The following is a 21466-nucleotide window of genomic DNA, read 5'->3' on the forward strand; positions in this document are numbered from 1 at the left end:
ACGTCAGAATATTCATGCAGTCAACCAGCGAAAACTTCTTTCTCTGAGCTTACAAGGAACCCCTTGAGTGCCAGGTCACACGTTCAGTCTTTAGTAAGGCTCGTTTGAAATATTGTGTTAACAGGTGTGACAGGAAAATATTAGCTGCTAATGACTCACAGTGTAGATCAGGGAGGCGACAGAAATGAGTATCTGGGAGGAGGAAAGATCAGCGTTCTTTGGGATGTACGGACTACACTTCGCAAAATAGACATCGTCGGCATTCAAGAAATGTTCAGAACAAACCATTATCCTGCACCATGAACATCTAATGAAAAGTGGCGTGTCACCGTGCTCACAAACGTTCGCACCATCAAGAACGCAGATGAGCTCCTTGCGAGTTGCAAAGCGTGCAGGCCGATCAGCTCCGTATCAACTCTTAAAGAATGCATATAGAATCACATTAGTGTAACGGGTTGATGAGAACTGATGGAATTTGATGGCGTGCAACCGAATACGAAAAAGTCTGTTGTGGAGCTTGTTAGGAAACTGGTATTCCTTTAACTCTAGCAATACTAACACATTTTCCATAACACCTGATACCAAGTTGGGCGGGTAACTACTTTGTACCCACCAAAAACAAGGCTTAACTTTTATTAACAACATACTTTTTAAGTTGTTGTTGTTGTGGTCTTCAGTCCTGAGACTGGTTTGATGCAGCTCTCCATGCTACTCTATCCTGTGCAAGCTTCTTCATCTCCCAGTATCTACTGCAACCTACATCCTTCTGAATCTGCTTAGTGTATTCATCTCTTGGTCTCCCTCTACGATTTTTACCCTCCACACTGCCCTCCAATGCTAAATTTGTGATCCCTTGATGCCTCAAAACATGTCCTACCAACCGATCCCTTCTTCTAGTCAAGTTGTGCCACAAACTTCTCTTCTCCCCAATCCTATTCAATACCTCCTCATTAGTTACGTGATCTACCCACCTTATCTTCAGCATTCTTCTGTAGCACCACATTTCGAAAGCTTCTATTCTCTTCTTGTCCAAACTAGTTATCGTCCATGTTTCACTTCCATACATGGCTACACTCCATACAAATACTTTCAGAAACGACTTCCTGACACTTAAATCTATACTCCATGTTAACAAATTCCTCTTCTTGAGAAACGCTTTCCTTGCCATTGCCAGTCTACATTTTATATCCTCTCTACTTCGACCATCATCGGTTATTTTACTCCCTAAATAGCAAAACTCCTTTACTACTTTAAGTGTCTCATTTCCTAATCTAATTCCCTCAGCATCACCCGACTTAATTTGACTACATTCCATTATCCTCGTTTTGCTTTTGTTGATGTTCATCTTATATCCTCCTTTCAAGACACTGTCCATTCCATTCAACTGCTCTTCCAAGTCCTTTGCTGTCTCTGACAGAATTACAATGTCATCGGCGAACCTCAAAGTTTTTACTTCCTCTCCATGAATTTTAATACCTACTCCGAATTTTTCTTTTGTTTCCTTTACTGCTTGCTCAATATACAGATTGAATAACATCGGGGAGAGGTTACAACCCTGTCTTACTCCTTTCCCAACCACTGCTTCCCTTTCATGCCCCTCGACTCTTATAACTGCCATCTGGTTTCTGTACAAACTGTAAATAGCCTTTCGTTCCCTGTATTTTACCCCTGCCACCTTCAGAATTTGAAAGAGAGTATTCCAGTTTACATTGTCAAAAGCTTTCTCTAAGTCTACAAATGCTAGAAACGTAGGTTTGCCTTTTCTTAATCTTTCTTCTAAGATAAGTCGTAAGGTCAGTATTGCCTCACGTGTTCCAACATTTCTACGGAATCCAAACTGATCTTCCCCGAGGTCGGCTTCTACCAGTTTTTCCATTCGTCTGTAAAGAATTCGCGTTAGTATTTTGCAGCTGTGACTTATTAAACTGATAGTTCGGTAATTTTCACATCTGTCAACACCTGCTTTCTTTGGGATTGGAATTATTATATTCTTCTTGAAGTCTGAGGGTATTTCGCCTGTCTCATACATCGTGCTCACCAGATGGTAGAGTTTTGTCAGGACTGGCTCTCCCGAGGCCATCAGTAGTTCAAATGGAATGTTGTCTACTCCCGGGGCCTTGTTTCGACTCAGGTCTTTCAGTGCTCTGTCAAACTCTTCACGCAGTATCATATCTCCCATTTCGTCTTCATCTACATCCTCTTCCATTTCCATAATATTGTCCTCAAGTACATCGCCCTTGTATAAACCCTCTATATACTCCTTCCACCTTTCTGCCTTCCCTTCTTTGCTTAGAACTGGGTTGCCATCTGAGCTCTTGATATTCATAGAAGTGGTTCTCTTCTCTCCAAAGGTCTCTTTAATTTTCCTGTAGGCAGTATCTATCTTACCCCTAGTGAGACAAGCCTCTACATCCTTACATTTGTCCTCTAGCCATCCCTGCTTAGCCATTTTGCACTTCCTGTCGATATCATTTTTGAGACGTCTGTATTCCTTTTTGCCTGCTTCATTTACTGCATTTTTGTATTTTCTCCTTTCATCAATTAAATTCAATATTTCTTCTGTTACCCAAGGATTTCTACTAGCCCTCGTCTTTTTACCTACTTGATCCTCTGCTGCCTTCACTACTTCATCCCTCAGAGCTACCCATTCTTCTTCTACTGTATTTCTTTCCCCCATCCCTGTCAATTGTTCCCTTATGCCCTCCCTGAAACTCTCTACAACCTCTGGTTCTTTCAGTTTATCCAGGTCCCATCTCCTTAAATTCCCACCTTTTTGCAGTTTCTTCAGTTTCAATCTGCAGTTCATAACCAATAGATTGTGGTCAGAATCCACATCTGCCCCAGGAAATGTCTTACAATTTAAAACCTGGTTCCTAAATCTCTGTCTTACCATTATATAATCTATCTGATACCTACTAGTATCTCCAGGATTCTTCCAGGTATACAACCTTCTTTTATGATTCTTGAACCAAGTGTTGGCTATGATTAAGTTACGCTCTGTGCAAAATTCTACAAGGCGGCTTCCTCTTTCATTCCTTCCCCCCAATCCATATTCACCTACTATGTTTCCTTCTCTCCCTTTTCCTACTGACGAATTCCAGTCACCCATGACTATTAAATTTTCGTCTCCTTTCACTACCTGAATAATTTCTTTTATCTCGTCATACATTTCATCTATTTCTTCATCAACTGCAGAGGTAGTTGGCATATAAATTTGTACTACTGTAGTGGGCATGGGCTTTGTGTCTATCTTGGCCACAATAATGCGTTCACTATGCTGTTTGTAGTAGCTAACCCGCACTCCTATTTTTTTATTCATTATTAAACCTACTCCTGCATTACCCCTATTTGATTTTGTATTTATAACCCTGCAATCACCTGACCAAAAGTCTTGTTCCTCCTGCCACCGAACTTCACTAATTCCCACTATATCTAACTTTAACCTATCCATTTCCCTTTTTAAATTTTCTAACCTACCTGCCCGATTAAGGGATCTGACATTCCACGCTCCGATCCGTAGAACGCCAGTTTTCTTTCTCCTGATAACGACGTCCTCCTGAGTAGTCCCCGCCCGGAGATCCGAATGGGGGACTATTTTACCTCCGGAATATTTTACCCAAGAGGACGCCATCATCATTTAATCATACAGTAGAGCTGCATGTCCTCGGGAAAAATTACGGCTGTAGTTTCCCCTTGCTTTCAGCCGTTCGCAGTACCAGCACAGCAAGGCCGTTTTGGTTAATGTTACAAGGCCAGATCAGTCAATCATCCAGACTGTTGCCCCTGCAACTACTGAAAAGGCTGCTGCCCTCTTCAGGAACCACATGTTTGTCTGGCCTCTCAACAGATACCCCTCCGTTGTGGTTGCACCTACGGTACGGCCATCTGTATCGCTGAGGCACGCAAGCCTCCCCACCAGCGGCAAGGTCCATGGTTCATGGGGGGACTTTTTAAGTAGGTACTGTTATATAAGTAGAGTACAGACCCTATAAATATCCTTTAGCACAATCTTAGCAACACCCAAATATTTTGCATAATGTTTACACCAAGAGATGGAGTACTTTATGACCACCACAAAAAATTTAAAAAAGTACAAATTTCGTAAATTATCATTGAATTTCTTTGACAACTTACTTTTAGTAGCTATAATCATATGTAAGAAGTCCCATTAACCTGAAAGTATAAATTACGTTTGTTGTGAAGAGTCAGATTGACTATTTAGACTTAATTTTGTGTGTTAACTATTACTGAAAAATTGAAAGCAGCAACGGAATATGAAACAAGAAGTCAGTAAAAAAATGAAAATTGTATAATGTAAAGGACGAAAATTCTAAAAAATGTGCACAAATTCCCCCCCCCCCCCCTCTCCCCTCCCCTTACTATCGCGAGGGTGGGTGTAGCTGCAGATCGTGCGACAATATGTTTTACAGGCACGGAAAGAAAATCAAACGTCCAGACGCTGAATTTGTGCAGTGGTTCCAGGTGCATGAATTGCAGTGTCACACACTTTTCAGGAGGGATAGTTTGCTCTAAGGAAGTATGATTTTTACACACAGACCAGTAATCAAGCAACAGCACGCTGTTTCGACTGGCCATTGGTAAAAAGCAGTTGCTCATACCAGTTTTCTTACGCCCATTTTACCGCTTTTGTTTGCTGTGAGGTAAATGTTCCTTGTAAGGTCACGCACTAGAGAAAAGATCGTAGGGGGCAGAGAACCCCCGACTTCTCCCAGCACAATAACACAATAACACAATAAATAACTTTTCAGCCATTTTACCTCCCAGTTACACAGTCATCACAACTGTAATAATGCATTAAGGCATTAATGTTAGTGATCTTGATACAACTGTCTTCGAGACTCTATAAATTCCAGGGATCCTTTCATATGCATTTCCACTTCACGTCGATTGGTCGGAGTTGAAAACAAATTGCTTACTGAACGATGGGATAAGTTTGCTTATCTGAACCATTTTCGGGGCGATTCCGCAACTTGTTTTGTTTACTTCTTCCAGTCCTGTAGCACTGTTTCAAGTTATGCAGCCATTCACTGCTTCCCTTGAAATCGCTGTAATTATGCCGCGTGTTATTTACTGTGCATAACGTCGTAGGTCACTATCATGCGCATCCTATTAATTGTATCGAGCATCCTTGAAACTCACGAACAACAGCTTTTGTAACAAGTGGGCCTAGCCCTTCCTTGAATAACCCTAGTTTCTCTTAAGCAGTATACGGTAATGTTGCCTCATATTTAATCGAAATCTGTTAGTAATTGTTCTTTTACTGTACTCCGGAAGATCTTCTACGTACGTAATTACATTTAGTACCCGCTTCTTGGACAACGATTGTGCTATACTGCTTTCACTGGAGGCGGGATTTGTGGCTCCCTGTCCCACAAGGGTGATGAACTACGTGGCTCGACACCTGTTTTAGTATTAGTTTCATATGTTAAGGGCGTTCCATCATCATTGTCCTCCTCACGGACATTGTCCACAGAGTCGCGAGTATGCAACACCACACATTCCACTGACTCATCTTGGAGAAACGCTAATATTGTATATGGCACTTCTTTCTCACTGTGAGTGATTGCTTGGCTTACTTTCTGACGGGATTTCCACTTCGGCAACTGTTGGAGATCTGTTTTATTTGTTTATCGTTGTCATTGCTCTGCTTCGTAACAACACCAATCGAACTGTCGCACTCTTGTGAGTTACTCGTCGAATAAGCAGTTCAATTACGCGCCGGACCTTCGTGCTTTGCTTACCTCCAGTCCCGCCGCCCCTGTTGCCATTAGCTGTCTGTTCCGTATTTGATTTAAATGACTGCACCACCTATTCACAGTTAACTTTCTCTCACGTACATATCCTTATGCAATCCCACTTCCTCCCAGACATACATAGAATATCCTAAATCCGTTTCATCCAACAACAATGTTGACTTCCATTACATCAAACCTCTCAATGCTTGCCTGACGAATCCCAAACACCGCCGCTTAACTTCAGCTCCTCATCTGCATCTCACTTCCCTTCTCATGATATCATGACTCCATTCCATCCGGTTTTTCATCGGCTGCTAACCGTAAAGTCATCTAGAGCATCGCCCTCTAGCCGAATTAAAGAAAAACCAACATCATCATGTAGTGCAAGAGTATCGGCAAAATAAACTTCCAGATCATCAACATCATATAAATCCCATAATTTCAGTATTATATCTGTATTTCAGTCAACACTTCAAGAATGTTTCAATTACACTGAAAAATTAAAAAATAACAGCCATTCCGTTCTACAGACCCCGTCCATCTCCCCTCTCTTGGCTGAATGCAACAACAGCAAAGAAAAAATTCCAATAATATAGCTCGTTGTTTGCATAAAAACTTTTTATTACAATCTGTTTGAATGTAAACTCACCAACAACAGAATTTATAATTTTATTTAAAATGAGCAATGTAATTGCAAGAGATAAGTGAAAGTATGAATAAGACGTAAAAGTACTATATAAATTATATTAGCCCTTGCATTTAAATATTGTACATTATCTTTGGTATGAAATATATTTCTGATTTAAAAAAAAAATTCACATTAGAAGTCTGATGTTACTGCTTTGTGTTAGTAGGTTGCTTAATGATGCAACTAGTTTTTAATTTACGCAAGTCAGTTGTGATTTACTCTGTAGACATTCACACAATTTTTCACTATTACTCACTATTCTGTCTCGGTCACAGATCTTCCCACGGATGATCCAGTTGTGGACGTGGAGAAGCTTAAATACTCACTGGGGGAGAAGATACGAGCTAACTGCACAGTGGAACCGTCATACCCTGCTGCGAATCTCTCGTGGTACATCAACGGAAAACTGGTAAGAATGATTTCTCGTAAGCACATTTAATGTAAATTATTTTACTATGTGTGCTACAACAAGAACTGTCTATTCTGATACTGTGTAATATAGTTTTATACCATGTAAACTTTTTAAACATTCATAGCAGCTTAACATCAGTTCTTATGGTTTTCTTTTTGTTTACTGTAATCCTGTGCATGGATTTTCTGATGCAGGGGAAAGTGAATATCTACCTTAAATGTTTGTTGTTCATTCATATAGCTGAAATCAAAGACCGCCAGGGATAATCTTTTCGTCGCAGCACCCACATTTGTCGTTTCCCTTTTCTCATTTGCTCGAGTATTTCGAGCCATGACCGAGGAAAGATTGGAGGAGGTATACTATCCTCTCAGTAATCAGTCTGTTTACCTCTTATACAGATGCTGCACAATATTGTAGCTCTGCATCTCTATGCATTAAATAAACTCAGTATTTAACGGAGGTTTTGCTCATTGACCAAGTGGCTGGGCGTCCAAACCGAAATTCCTGCTAAGAAATTTTCCATTATTTATCATTTCTTCACGCTCTGGAGATAACGTAGAAACTGACATACGTTCGCAGATGAAACGTAAATAAACTGGCTACTGAAACAAAAACAATAACGAAACAATTAAAGAAGAATACTGTTCTTCGCATAAATGAAGATGCAGTTCTCCAACATTGGGTTTTCAAAAACGTTATACTGTAGACAACAAGACACTATTCTGCACACTATATCAATTAAAAGTGGATAACAAAGTGGTAAACTTCATTAAAAGCTCTTACGAACATTGAACTGAGTAATTTTGAAACAAGGACTGTCGGCTGTACCCCGTAACTATAGTTTCTAGTACGTTAATCCAGGTCCCAGGTTCAGAAAAGCCACTGAAGAAAGACGAAGTATATAATTGGGGATCAACATGAAGATAAAAAAAAGCGATCAGTTTGCATGCCTGATTTTGGTTGTTGACGTTTTCTTCGTGTAAATTTACGTATTGATAGTCAACCTTGAGCGAAAGATTGCAACTAAAAGTTGGATTTGGGTTTCTGCATGTAAAACAGAGTACTTTACAAGAGTTTGGATACTCCAAAACCTCTAAAAAACTTGTTTGGAAACTCAGTAAGTTACATACATTACAATACTCCATATTTGTCATTCAGGCAGATGGTTTAAATAAAGCTAATGAAAGGTCCGAAGAGTTTGAGGTGGTCACCAAACCTATAACACAGTTATAACATTGAAGTCATGATCGACAACGGAATGTATTTCCAAATGAAGACTTACAACGAATGGCACGAAAAGAAAAAATAATTCAAAATTTTAGGTGACACTAAGAGATGGGAAAGACATCTTTCTATGAAGAGAGAATTAATAGGAATGTAACCAAATTCTCCAAGTGAATCCGGAATAAACGTGCTATATTATTGGCTCCTATGAAAATAATGGGAGACCACAGATAAGTTACAAATTTTTTTCAGTTAAATCTGATTATTTATTCGAATCATAAAGGTCAGCTAAAAATTGTAAAATGTATTAAATTACGCAGTATTGCAACACAAAGTGCACAAAATGAATGGATGTACTGAACTGAGAGATACTTGGAATAAACGACGTAACAGAATGAAGGAATTCAAGATAAAAAAAAATTTAGATTTTACTTTCAACACTGTGAAAATTTCAGGAAAGGGAAAGATGCAGAAAAATTTTATGAGAAGTCCTGAGGACACAACAGAGTAAATGAATTAATAATACGGCAAGAGAAGGGATAATGTGCAAATGTCTTATGTGAAAGAGTATTATTGTCAATAGTCGAATCAAGAAGAATAAATCCCATCTGCTACAAGAACTGCCACAACTACTATTTGGCTTTCGAATGGTCACGAAATTTTTTGAAGTGGAAATTTGATGATAACGGAAACTGAATTGTATTTTGCCACACATTGGTACAGAAGTAGTTTAGCTAAATCCTGAAATGATGATTCAAATGGAAATTGTAGTTTCAATGACGAGGTTTCTATCGTCTTAATTGAAACCCATGTTGATGTTGTTGTGGTTTTCAGTCCAGAGACTGTTTTGATGCAGCTCTCCATGCTACTCTATCCTGTGTAAGCTTCTTCATCTCCCACCACCTACTGCAACCTACATGCTTCTGAATCTGCTTACTGTATTCATCTCTTGGTCTCCCTCTACGATTTTTACCCTCCACGCTGTCCTCCAATACTAAATTGGTGATCTCCTGATACCTCAGAACATGTGCCACCAACCGATTCCGTCTTCTAGTGAAGTTGTGCCACAAACTCCTCTTCTCCCCAATTGAATTCAATACCTCCCCAGTAGTTATATGATCTATACATCTAATCTTCAGCATTCTTCTGTAGCACCAAATTTCGAAAGCTTCTATTCTTTTCTCGTCCGAACTATTTATCGTACATGTTTCACTTCCATACATGGCCACACTACATACAAATACTTTCAGAAACGACTTCCTGACATTTAAATCTATACGCGATGTTAACAAATTTCTCTTATTCAGAAACGCTTTCCTTGCATTGCCAGTCTACATTTTCTACTTCGACCATCATCAGTTATTTTGCTCCCCAAACAGAAAATTTCCTTTACTACTTTAAGTGTCTCATTTCCTAATCTAATTCCCTCAGCATCACCCAACTTAATTCGACTACATTCGATTATCCTCGTTTTGCTTTTGTTGATGTTCATCATATATCCTCTTTTGAAGACACTGTCCGTTTCGTTCAACTGCTCTTCGAAGTCCTTTGCTGTCTCTGACAGAATTACAATGTCATCGGCTAACCTCAAAGATTTTTTTCTTCTCCATTGATTTTAATATTTACTCCGAATTTTTCCTTTGTTTCCTTTACTGCTTGCTCAATACACAGATTGAATAACATAGGGAAGAGGCTACAGCCCTGTCTCACTCCCTTCCCATTCACTGTTTCCCTTTCATTCCCTTCTACTCTTATAACTGCCATCTCGTTTCTGTACAAATTGTAAATAGCCTTTCGCTCTCTGTATTTTATCCCTGCCACCTTTAGAATATGAAAGAGAGTATTCCAGTTAACATTGTCAAAAGCTTTCTCTAAGTCTACAAATGCTAGAAACGTCGGTTTGCCTTTCCTTAATCTTTCTTCTAAGATAAGTCGTAAGATCAGTATTGCCTCACGTGTGAAACCCATAACATAAAGAAAAACATGGAGCATCTATAAACTATGAGTTAACAATAAAATTCAAAATGTAGAAAATAATCGTAAACAATAATAATGTTAAGAGGTGTAAGTTATTAGAATCTTGGCTGTAGTTAATAACATAACCAACTCTGGGTACACTTTCGATAGCAGGTGGAACACGAATGCAGTAACAGGTAACAGTTTTTTCTTTGTAACGACATTGTTATAGAGACTTTCCACTTCCTTTGAAAACAGTACATACAGCAAGGAATTTAATTTGACTTTAAACCCCAGCGTATGGAAAAGAGCCTGTGCTGAGAGAGAAGTTTTTATTGCGTTCTCTGAGTAACAAATGTGCGCATTTCAAATTAAAATGCACAACAGCTGAGTTACGAGCTCCTGTAGACTGAAAACATGATATTCCCTACACTGTAGTGCGAACGTGAAACCATTCAGGAACCGCTCTCTACCAGAGCCAAACGTTTCGCAAGGCTTCTCAGTAATGAGACCGTGGTGCTTCATTAATTTAATGGAAATAAGTTTAATATCCCACATTTACGCGTATACCTCAAACAGGGTTATCATTCGCCGCAAGTTCTGCTTCAGTTCAACCTCTTGAAACGTATCTAAAACAGAAACTTCGATGAATTCACAATTTATCATTATTTCAAGGCTTTAGAATAGTGATCGCGTTCATATCGTAGTTCTCTCGTCCAGCCTCGTCGTCAATAATTTTGTGTCTATTAAGCCTGCATACTCGGTTCGCTAGAAAAACAATTAACCAAGTCGTGTTAATGGGTTTTATTACAATAAATCAAATAAAATATTTAACTTCAGCAATGACACAGATGTGTCGCAACCAAAGGTATGTCCTGAACTGCTATCGAAGTCGCTATTGTTGACGCTGGTATCCAGGTGCTATTGAACTGGTCCGTCACCAGTCGGTCACGGCGTTTAGGTCCTCTTCACACAGGGGCCGTAACTGTCGCGTTGTCGTCCTGGAAGGAGGTACGGTCAGCGTGCGATTGGCTGACTTATTATCACAGCTTTCTCTTTCCTGTAGTCGACTGGCTTGCGGCGCTTGAGTTTACCCCGTAACAGTAGTCATTAAGGAAGCGTGCAGGCTTTGTGTTTGGCGTCCCCACTCCTTGATATAGGTGATATCTATATGAAGATGGTATCTGTTCTTCCGAACATGTCCGAAAGAAAAGATACCATTAGTGATCATGCAGCTCTCGAAGAAATTGAATGAAATCTAGACTTTTAGCTGCTTACAGGCGGGGCACACATTTTCAACTGTCGCTGTTAACATTTATCAACACCTGTAAGCAGCTAATGATCTGGTTTTCATTATAATTCTTCGGTGATATCTTGTTTTGCGGACGAAAGAAAGTTTCTGTTCTTTCGCCGTGGAGAAATATAGTAGAAAGGATCTGCGATTGTTAGGCTCACTTAAAAGCACTGTACGACAGTTTCGAAAAAGGAAAGTGTACTATTGCCTTTATGCAATCGTATTTCTTACTTGGTCACTACTAAATTCATTCCTCAGAAGCTTAAATTCACGTCCCCAATTCACAACGCCTGTGCAATCGCCGACAATTTTTATTCGTGTACTGATTTCAGGTAAGTAATAAATTACTTTCGCTATTTTATTAGATATTGTTGTTGTTGTTGTCTTCAGTCCAGAGACTGGTTTGATGCAGCTCTCCATGCTACTCTGCCCTGTGCAAGCTTCTTCATCTCCCAGTACGAACTGCAACCTACATCCTTCTGAATCTGCTTAGTGTATTCACCTCTTGGTCTCCCTCTACGATTTTTACCCTCCACGCTGCCCTCCAGTATCAAATTGGTGATCCCTTGATACCTCAGAACATGTCCTATAAACCGATCCATTCTTCTAGTCAAGTTGTACCACAAAGTTCTCTTCTCCCCAGTTCTATTCAATACCTCCTCATCAGTTATGTGGTCTACCCATCTGATCTTCAGCATTCTTCTGTAGCACCACATTGAAAAGCTTGTATTCTCTTCTTGTCCAAACTATTTATCGTCCATGTTTCGCTTCTTGGCACTTAAATCTATACTCGATGTTAACAAATTTCTCTTCTTCAAAACCGCTTTCCTTGCCATTGACAGTCTACATTTTGTATCCTCAGTACTTCGACCATCATCAGTTATATTTGCTCCCCAAATAGCAAAACTTATTTACTACTTTAAGTGTCTCAATTCCTAATCTAATTGTCTCAGCATCACCCGACCTAATTCGACTACATTCCATTATCATCGATTACTTTTGTTGATGTTCGTCTTATATCCTCGTTTCAAGATACTGTCCATTCCGTTCAACCGCTCTTCCAAGTCCTTTGCTATCTCTGACAGAATTACAATGACATCGGGGACCCTCAAAGTTTTTCTTTCATCTCCATCGATTTTAATACCTACTCCGAATTTTTCTTTTGTTTCCTCTACTGCTTGGTCAATATACAGATTGAATAACATCGGTGATAGGCTACTATCCTGTCTCAATCCCTTCCTAACCACTGCTTCCCTTTAATGCCGCTCGACCCTTCTAAGGGTCATCTGGTTTCTGTACAAACTGTAAATAGCTTTCGCTCCCAGTATTTTCCCCCTGCCACCTTCAGAATTTGAAAGGGAGTATTGCAGTCAACATTGTCAAAACTTTCTCTAAGTCTACAGATGCTAGTAATGTAGATTTGCCTTTCTTTAATCTATCTTCCAAGATAGGTCGCAGTGTCAGTATCAAAATTTTTTATTGGAGTTTAGTGAGTACTTACCGCACTCCTCTCCTTATGTTCTTTTTAACTACCCTCAGGTTTGTTTGTCAGCAAGGGTTTGATTCACCTAAAGACTGGGATAAAACGTTCACTGTTCTGTGGCGCCGGCCGGACTGGCCGAGGGGTTCTAGGCGCTACAGTCTGGAACCGCGCGACCGCTATGTTCGCAGGTTCGAATCCTGCCGCGGGCATGGATGTGTGTGATGTCCTGAGGTTAGTTAGGTTTAAGTACTGGTAAGTTCTAGGGGACTGATGACCTCAGAAGTTAAGTCCCATAGTGCTCAGAGCCATTTTTTTGTTCAGTGGCAGAAGAGAAAGCCTTCCTGGGTTAACATGTAGAGCATATCTCTGAAGTCTTATTCGGTTATCGCTAATACGCTCTGCTACTCGTAGTTTCATTGTTGCTCATTTCTCTCTCACCTCAGTAACTTCCACAAATCTGCTGCCTGATCTATGACGAAGAACAATACACTACGTGAATTGCAGTATTCGGAAACCGCTATGTAATGTGGAATAGACTACAATGTGTCCGTAAGTGGACTAGCAGTATAAAAGGAGGCTACCAGTATTGTGTTGGGCAGTAAACAAGCAGTAACAGCGAAATGAGTCTGCCAGAATATTCCAGTAATTTCGAAAGTGGGCTAGTAAGTGGATGGCATGTGGGCAACAAATGCATCAGAACCATTTCGACCATTCAGGAGTTGTCCACGTTGACTGCTGATGATGTAACTGTGAAGTTGAATCACGAAGGAACAACCAGGGCTAAACCGAGACAAGTCTGACCTCTTTTACTGAGGGACAGGGACTGTTGTGCATTGCGGAGGGTGTATGTGAAAAATCTGCAGAAGGCAACACTTGTGAGTTACAAATTGATACCAACAGGCCAGCTAGCACAGTTGTGCATAAGTTATTAACAGTGAGGTACAATAGTCGGGCAGCTCCTCATAAACAACATTACGGCCAGGGGACGTCGGCAGGTTAAGTAGTTGACAATGTCAATAAAATTCACCAACAGCCGTTTACTGTAAGATATTATTTTATTTTATTGTGAAGGCTACTTGTTTCGGCATTTTATTGCGCCATCTTCAGGTCCCATACGCATCTATCCAAGTAAGAGAACCTGTCAAGTAGCGCCATAAATCTCTGGATATTGTGAATTCAATCGTTACGCTATTGCTTTTATTCGAAGATGTCATAGCAACTCCAGGTCTTCGAATGAAGCAACAGTGTAACGACTGAATTCATGATATCCAGAGATTTATGGCGCTATACCACGGGCTGGCTTACTTGGGTAGATGCGTATGGGGCCTAAAGATGGCCTAATAAAATATTGAAACTGGTAGCCTTCACAATTAAATAAAATAATATCTTAAATTACACAGCTATTGGTGAATTTTATTGACATTGACGCACACTTGTGTAGTCAATGCAATGCAACTTTGAGATGGTACCGACGCCGACGCCACTGGACAGAGGATGAATCACGTTATAACGCAGTGACAATTCAATGGAAGGGTATCGGTTTGGTGAATGCTCGGAGAACGTTACGCGTCATTCAAGTGTAGTGCGAACAGTGAAGTACAAAGGACGTGGCGTTACGGTATGGTTTTTTTTTTCCTGGTTGGAGCGCTGTCCCGTTGTTGTGTTTCCGGAAACGTCAAATACCCCAGTGCATACAATAGCGGAACAACTCTGGGACAATGACTATTTGTATTAGGATGCCAGTGCGCCCTGCTTAAAGTAACATACAGGGTGTTTCAAAATGACCGGTATATTTGAAACGGTAATAAAAACTAAACGAGCAGCGATAGAAATACACAGTTTGTTGCAATATGCTTGGGACAACAGTACATTTTCAGGCAGACAAACTTTCGTAATTACAGTAGTTACAATTGTCAACAACAGATGGCGCTGCGGTCTGGGAAACGATATTTTCCACATATCCACCATGCGTTGCAATAATATGGCGTAGTCTCTGAATGAAATTACCCGAAACCTTTGACAACGTGTCTGGCGGAATGGCTTCACATGCAGATGAGATGTACTGCTTCAGCTGTTCAATTGTTTCTGGATTCTGGCGGTACACCTGGTCTTTCACGTGTCCCCACAGAAAGAAGTCACAGGGGTTCATGTCTGGCGAATAGGGAGGCCAATCCACGCCGCCTCCTGTATGTTTCGGATAGCCCAAAGCAATCACACGATCATCGAAATATTCATTCAGGAAATTAAAGACATCGGCAGTGCGATGTGGCGGGGCACCATCGTGCATAAACCACGAGGTGTTCGCAGAGTCCTTTAAGGCAGTTTGTACCGCCACAAATTAACGAAGAATGTCCAGATATCGAGATGCAGTAATCGTTTCGGATCTGAAAAATGGGCCAATGATTCCTTTGGAAGAAATGGCGGCCCAGACCAGTACTTTTTGAGGACGCAGGGACGATGGGACTGCAACATGGGGCTTCACGGTTCCCCATATACACCAGTTCTGTTTATTGACGAAGCCATCCAGGTAAAAATGAGCTTCGTCAGTAAACCAAATGCTGCCCACATGCATATCGCCGTCATCAATCCTGTGCACTATATCGTTAGCAAATGTCTCTCGTGCAGCAATGGTAGCGGCGCTGAGGGTTTGTCGCGTTTGAATTTTGTATGGATAGAGGTGTAAACTCTGGCGCATGAGACGATACGTGGACGTTGGCGTCATTTGGACCGCAGCTGCAACACGGCGAACGGAAACCCGAGGCCGCTGTTGGATCACCTGCTGCACTAGCTGCGCGTTGCCTTCTGTGGTTGCCGTACGTGGTCGCCCTACCTTTCCAGCACGTTCATCCGTCACGTTCCCAGTCCGTTGAAATGTTTCAAACAGATCCTTTATTGTATCGCTTTTCGGTCCTTTGGTTACATTAAACCTCCGTTGAAAACTTCGTCTTGTTGCAACAACACTGTGTTCTAGGCGGTGGAATTCCAACACCACAAAAATCCTCTGCTCTAAGGAATAAACCATGTTGTCTACAGCACGCTTGCACGTAGTGAACAGCACACGCTTACAGCAGAAAGACGACGTACAGAATGGCGCACCCACAGACTGCGTTGTCTTCTATATCTTTTACATCACTTGCAGCGCCATCTGTTGTTGAAAATTGTAACTACTGTAATTTCGAAAGTTTGTTCGCCTGAAAATGTACTGTTGTCCCAAGTATATTGCAACAAACGGTGTATTTCTATCGCTGCTCGTTTAGTTTTTATTGCCGTTTCAAATATACCGGTCAATTTTGAAACACCCTGTATGTGAGGCTATGATCTGTGGATACTAACATTCCTGAAGTAGACTGCCCCATCGGCAGTTCCTTCCTGAACACAATGAAACAGCTCTTGAACGAGTTAAAAGCTGACTTCGCTCCAAATCCCAGCGATCAGTATCACTAGGTGCTCAGGTTTCCGATGCTGAGGAAGAACGGTTTGTGACTCCTCCACAACACTCAGACACCACAATGAAAGTGTTCGCAGCCGAGTTCAAACTGTCATAAAGGTGAAGGGTGAACACACTACGTACTAATGTCAACCAATTATACTCCAGATACTTTATACTCAAGAAGAAATTTAGTCTGATGGCTGTGTCCGTAAACGACTCACAATTATCTATGAATAGGGTTTATGTTTGTTCTACACTTCAGGTCCAAGTTCCCCAATGAAATGTGTTAAGCTCTTTGGCAGGAACATTTGTAGTAAAAAGTTGCAACACTTCGTTTGTACAAAGGGCGCGACAGACTGCAGTTACCTTTCTCTTTTTAAAAAATACATAACGTAAACGTACAAATTAGTAAGGTATTACCTGTAGAAGGAATGACTGACTGGCGTATAACGAATCCCTTTTTGAGAAATAATTAAATATATTGACTTGTCACTAGGTTACCAAACTTGAATCGGAGAGTGAACTGCAATAATTATAAATTACCATAGCAACTAATCTCCTCACTGAACAACCGCCTGTTGTTACTTTCGTCCCTTTAAGTGCGAAAACAATGGAACTTGTAGTTATATAGTTATACTGTTACTGCACAAAAAAAAAAACAGTGTCTGTATCTGACTTGACGTATGAGGCGAAAAAGGTGTACATTATATTTAAATTCAATCACAAGTATATTGAGCCGAAATCTATATCCAAGTACATCAAGAGGGTCTGCTCTTTTGATGTATTGTAAGAGAAAGGTTAAGACCTGGATTCACTCGATATCCGGTATTTACATTTCACAACTGCAGTGTTAACCTTATAGTGCAATAGGTTGCAGTCTGTATATTACAGATGAAATATATATCCCAGTTCTTCGAAAATGTGTTATTGCTCCCCTCGTGTTATCCGCTGGGAGGCTAGAGTTACCACAAAAGAGTGAGTGGACATTCCTATCCAAAAACATCGAGCTAGCGCAGTCCGCCCCGATTGCTGAGTGGTTTCCTTTCTTTGGCGCTGCGAGGGTGGGAACAGGACACTGAGGCGAAGCCTCGGAAGACGATCCCTGCCGTCTTTGCCCCCGACCCTTCTCTCAGGCCCTAGTTAAAAAAGAAAAAAAAAGTGGTTAACGTGACGGATTGTCGTCCTACAGCCCCGGGTTCGATTCCTGGCTGGGTCAGGGATTTTCTCCGCTCAGGGACTGGGTGTTGTCTTGTCTGCATCATCATTTCATCCCCATCCGGCGCGCAGGTCGCCCAATGTGGCGTCGAATGTAATAAGACCTGCACCAAGGCGGCCGGAGCTGCCCCGGAAGGGGCCTCCCGGCCAATGACGCCAAACACTTGTTTCCATTTCCATCCAGCTAGCACACTCTCTCGCTGTTGTAATAACACAAGAAAAATATTACGCTGCTACATTTGCATTCTCTGGATAGTTTTTCAATGCTCGATGCTCCTTCCACATTGAAACTCAGAACAAAACCCTTTTTCCGTGGTAACATTACAGGTCGTTTTCACTGTCATTCCAAAAGGAGACAGAACATCCCGTTTTTTTACATGGAGGAAGTAATGAGATTCTTGAGAATAATTGACTAATGCATTGGCAAGTCAAAGAATAATTATATTTTTATAATTACATCTAGGCCGCTCAATTAGAAGACTTGCTGGCGCCGTTTAGGTTCTTTCCTCTCGCTCACAGACGTCACTCTCATCGACAGTTAATAATATCTCCATCGAGCCCTACTTAATGCCAATGGGAATTGCCAATGACAGTTCTCTTGTCTTTCACAGATCGTCTTTCTCACTCCGTCCAACCACGGTGGTTTCGCACCACTGCACGGACTACCCCAGCTCCCTTCCTCCTCAAACCAAGTTCAGTTCCACGTCTCAGCCCACTTGGCATTCCCCCTAAAGATGAACAGCATTGCAGAGACCCTCCAACTGTATTTGAAGAGCACCTCAGCAGTGAACAGAAAGGGGGATCCTTCCTGAAACCTGTGGGCTATCAAATAATAAAATGTTGAAATAAGGTGGTGGCCCTCAACTTCGTACCCATAGACTCAGAGTTCAAACATTAAAAGTTTTGGCTGGTTTCGTTGTCTAGGGGCTGGGATACGTACAGGTCTATCACAAATGATTGAAGCGATTTCATAAATTCACTGTAGCTCCATTCATTGACATATGGTCACGACACACTACAGATACGTAGAAAAACTCATAAAGTTTTGTTCGGCTGAAGCCGCACTTCAGGTTTCTGCCGTCAGAGCGCTCGAGAGCGCAGTGAGACAAAATGGCGACAGGAGCCGAGAAAGCGTATGTCGTGCTTGAAATGCACTCACATCAGTCAGTCATAGCAGTGCAACGACACTTCAGGACGAAGTTCAACAAAGATCCACCAACTGCTAACTCCATTCGGCGATGGTATGCGCAGTTTAAAGCTTCTGGATGCCTCTGTAAGGGGAAATCAACGGGTCGGCTTGCAGTGAGCGAAGAAACGATTGAACGCGTGCGGGCAAGTTTCACGCGTAGCCCGCGGAAAATTGGCTCATGCCACAACTGGGGACTGACAGCGCCGACCTCATCTTTCAACAGGATGGTGCTCCACCGCACTTCCATCATGATGTGCGGCATTTCTTAAACAGGAGATTGGAAAACCGATGGATCGGTCGTGGTGGAGATCATGATCAGCAATTCATGTCATGGCCTCCACGCTCTCCCGACTTTACCCCATGCGATTTCTTTCTGTAGGGTTATGTGAAAGATTCAGTGTTTAAGCCTCCTCTACCAAGAAACGTGCCAGAACTGAGAGCTCGCATCAACGATGCTTTCGAACTCATTGATGGTGACATGCTGCTCCGAGTGTGGGAGGAACTTGATTATCGGCTTGATGTCTGCCGAATCACTAAAGGGGCACATATCGAACACTTGTGAATGCCTAAAAAAACTTTTTGAGTTTTTGTATGGGTGTGCAAAGCATTGTGAAAATATCTCAAATAATAAAGTTATTGTAGAGATGTGAAATCGCTTCAATCATTTGTAATAACCCTGTAGTTGCCCCATTACAAGCCAAATACTGCTGAGTCTACAGTATACAACATGAATGAACACATGAATCGAATGGTCGAAGGTTCCTATCACCCGGCAATTGCGAATTTTGAATGAATAGACATTTATAAATGAAAGACTGCAATTAAATAAAACCTGCAGGTGCTGTTCTTAACGAATTTAAATGATTACTACGATAGCAGAAGTACCTTTTAGGATGTCGTTTATTACTGCAAAACATTTATTGGTGTCGATGGCCCACCAATTAAATAAAATATAAATTGAATAACAAGGAAACAATACATTCATACTTCACGTAATTAGTTATGGGCAACAACATAGCTCGCGAGATATTCACGTCTAAACGCATACTACGTCTTCACTGCAGAATCCACGGAAGTGTCACAAGTGTCTCCCGCCTTCACGCGCAAACTGCTCCACCAACGTCGTTCCGGCGACCGGCTGTCGCGCCTTCCAGTTCAGCAGTTTCTCGTGTCCTCTCTCGTACTGTCATCCAGTCTCCCCATTCACGAGTACTGGGATTGGCTAGAGCGCTCCCACTATGTCTTCAAGCCAATGCACATTCACGAACATAACGAAACAGTTTCGAAATACTGGATTTACATTTAAATTTTTTGAAATTAAATAAATATTCCTACGGCTGGACCATAAACACGCTCTAACACACATTATTAAATACATAAACAAATTAAATCAACATATATCAAAGGAATAGCAACAAAGGTAGGCCAGTAGCCTAATATCTCTGTGCTTTCTAAAACACATTAAATGTTTAACCAATTTCTTCATGAATAGTATATATCAGATATAAACAAAGACACAGATGAATAAACATATTTATAAGCATGCTGCTACCGTTTTTTCGTGTAACTGTAGAGTACTTGTGGCCTGACGTGATCGACAGTAATCGGCCACTTTTGACCTCGAGTAACTCATGTACTATTTAAGTTGCATACATGTAATTCACACCAATTTAGGTTTATACTAATAGCTTTCTAAAGACATGTCGATCGACAAAATCGGATGAACCGTTTAGATTATGGAGATTCGTTGCTAGGTATTACTTGTATAATTTACCATCATATTCTAAACTTTAAACTAATAAAGATATTGAAAATCTCAGTACACCATCAGAATCTTCATGCAAACAATAGTAATGTACATGTTTCTTTTTGAGGTATCACGATTCATCTGGCTACTATTAATTCCTATACAAACTGTGAAATGCCTGCCTTGATGGTTTCACAAAGTCCACCATGTTTGGCACTCTTAGCATACAAGTCTCTTTCATAGACACAGCGTCACCATGGAATTCCCAGCCATGCACTCGGGCTGGACCCCTCTTGCTTCGGCCAACGTCCGGCACCACGTGGTTGGCATGCCGAGCGGCCCTTGTAGCCAAGCCTACTCCAAACTTAGAATATATTCAGGGCGCCACAACTAGCCAGTTACCTCACAAACCCAGGAATAGGTACTTTTAATCAAATGATGTTAAATGGTTCTAGAGACCTTTTTAAGCCTTAGACATTTATGTTGTATATATGCTAACTAAAGCGATAATAAAAATTTGTACGAAGGCCAGACACGCTTTCGTCATCTGTGCAAATTCCCAAGGGGCTGAGTTGTGAATGGGAAATTTGACTGTTTAGGAAGGCCACAAAAGAACGCTTTCGAAGACTTCATCTTGAGGGATGAAGCGGTGCAAGCAGAAGTGTTGTTGTAGCTTCGTCAACGAGGTCAAACATCAAACAGTGAGGATATTAACGAACTGGTCTCCCTTTGGGAGAAATGTGTTGGTCACCAGGGTGACCATGTCAAGAAACAGACTTGAAGAAAATCGATGTAGAATGTGCCGTGGCGCTCACAGCAACACAAGCGCAACGGTCGGCTATCGCGGCACAGTTTAAGAGGAACCTGCAACTTAGTGCCGGCGCGTTCCGTCAGCTGGCGCTAAAGGCGTTCCCGCCAAACGTTCAATCAGCCGCGAACTACGCACGCGCAGGAGCCTTTTTCCAGCGCGGATGGTCACACCTATGATATCACCATCCACCAGTTAGGGATCTCCAACGGCCGCCAGTCATCACTCCGGAATCAGCGGAGGAGGACTGGAGCGGTCGTGTTA

General features: G+C 41.4%; 1 protein-coding gene across 1 annotated transcript in view; it reads left to right on the forward strand.

Annotated features, from left to right (window-relative positions):
* The window catches only part of LOC126142705 (uncharacterized), a 178028-nt gene that overhangs the window by 42866 nt on the left and 113696 nt on the right, over positions 1–21466 (forward strand). Inside the window, exon 3 of the mRNA XM_049915289.1 lies at positions 6720–6853. Coding sequence (XP_049771246.1) covers positions 6720–6853 — 134 coding nt within the window. The remainder of the gene's footprint in view (positions 1–6719; positions 6854–21466) is intronic.

This window comes from Schistocerca cancellata, chromosome 1, assembly GCF_023864275.1.
Source record: "Schistocerca cancellata isolate TAMUIC-IGC-003103 chromosome 1, iqSchCanc2.1, whole genome shotgun sequence".
Lineage (NCBI taxonomy): Eukaryota > Metazoa > Arthropoda > Insecta > Orthoptera > Acrididae > Schistocerca > Schistocerca cancellata.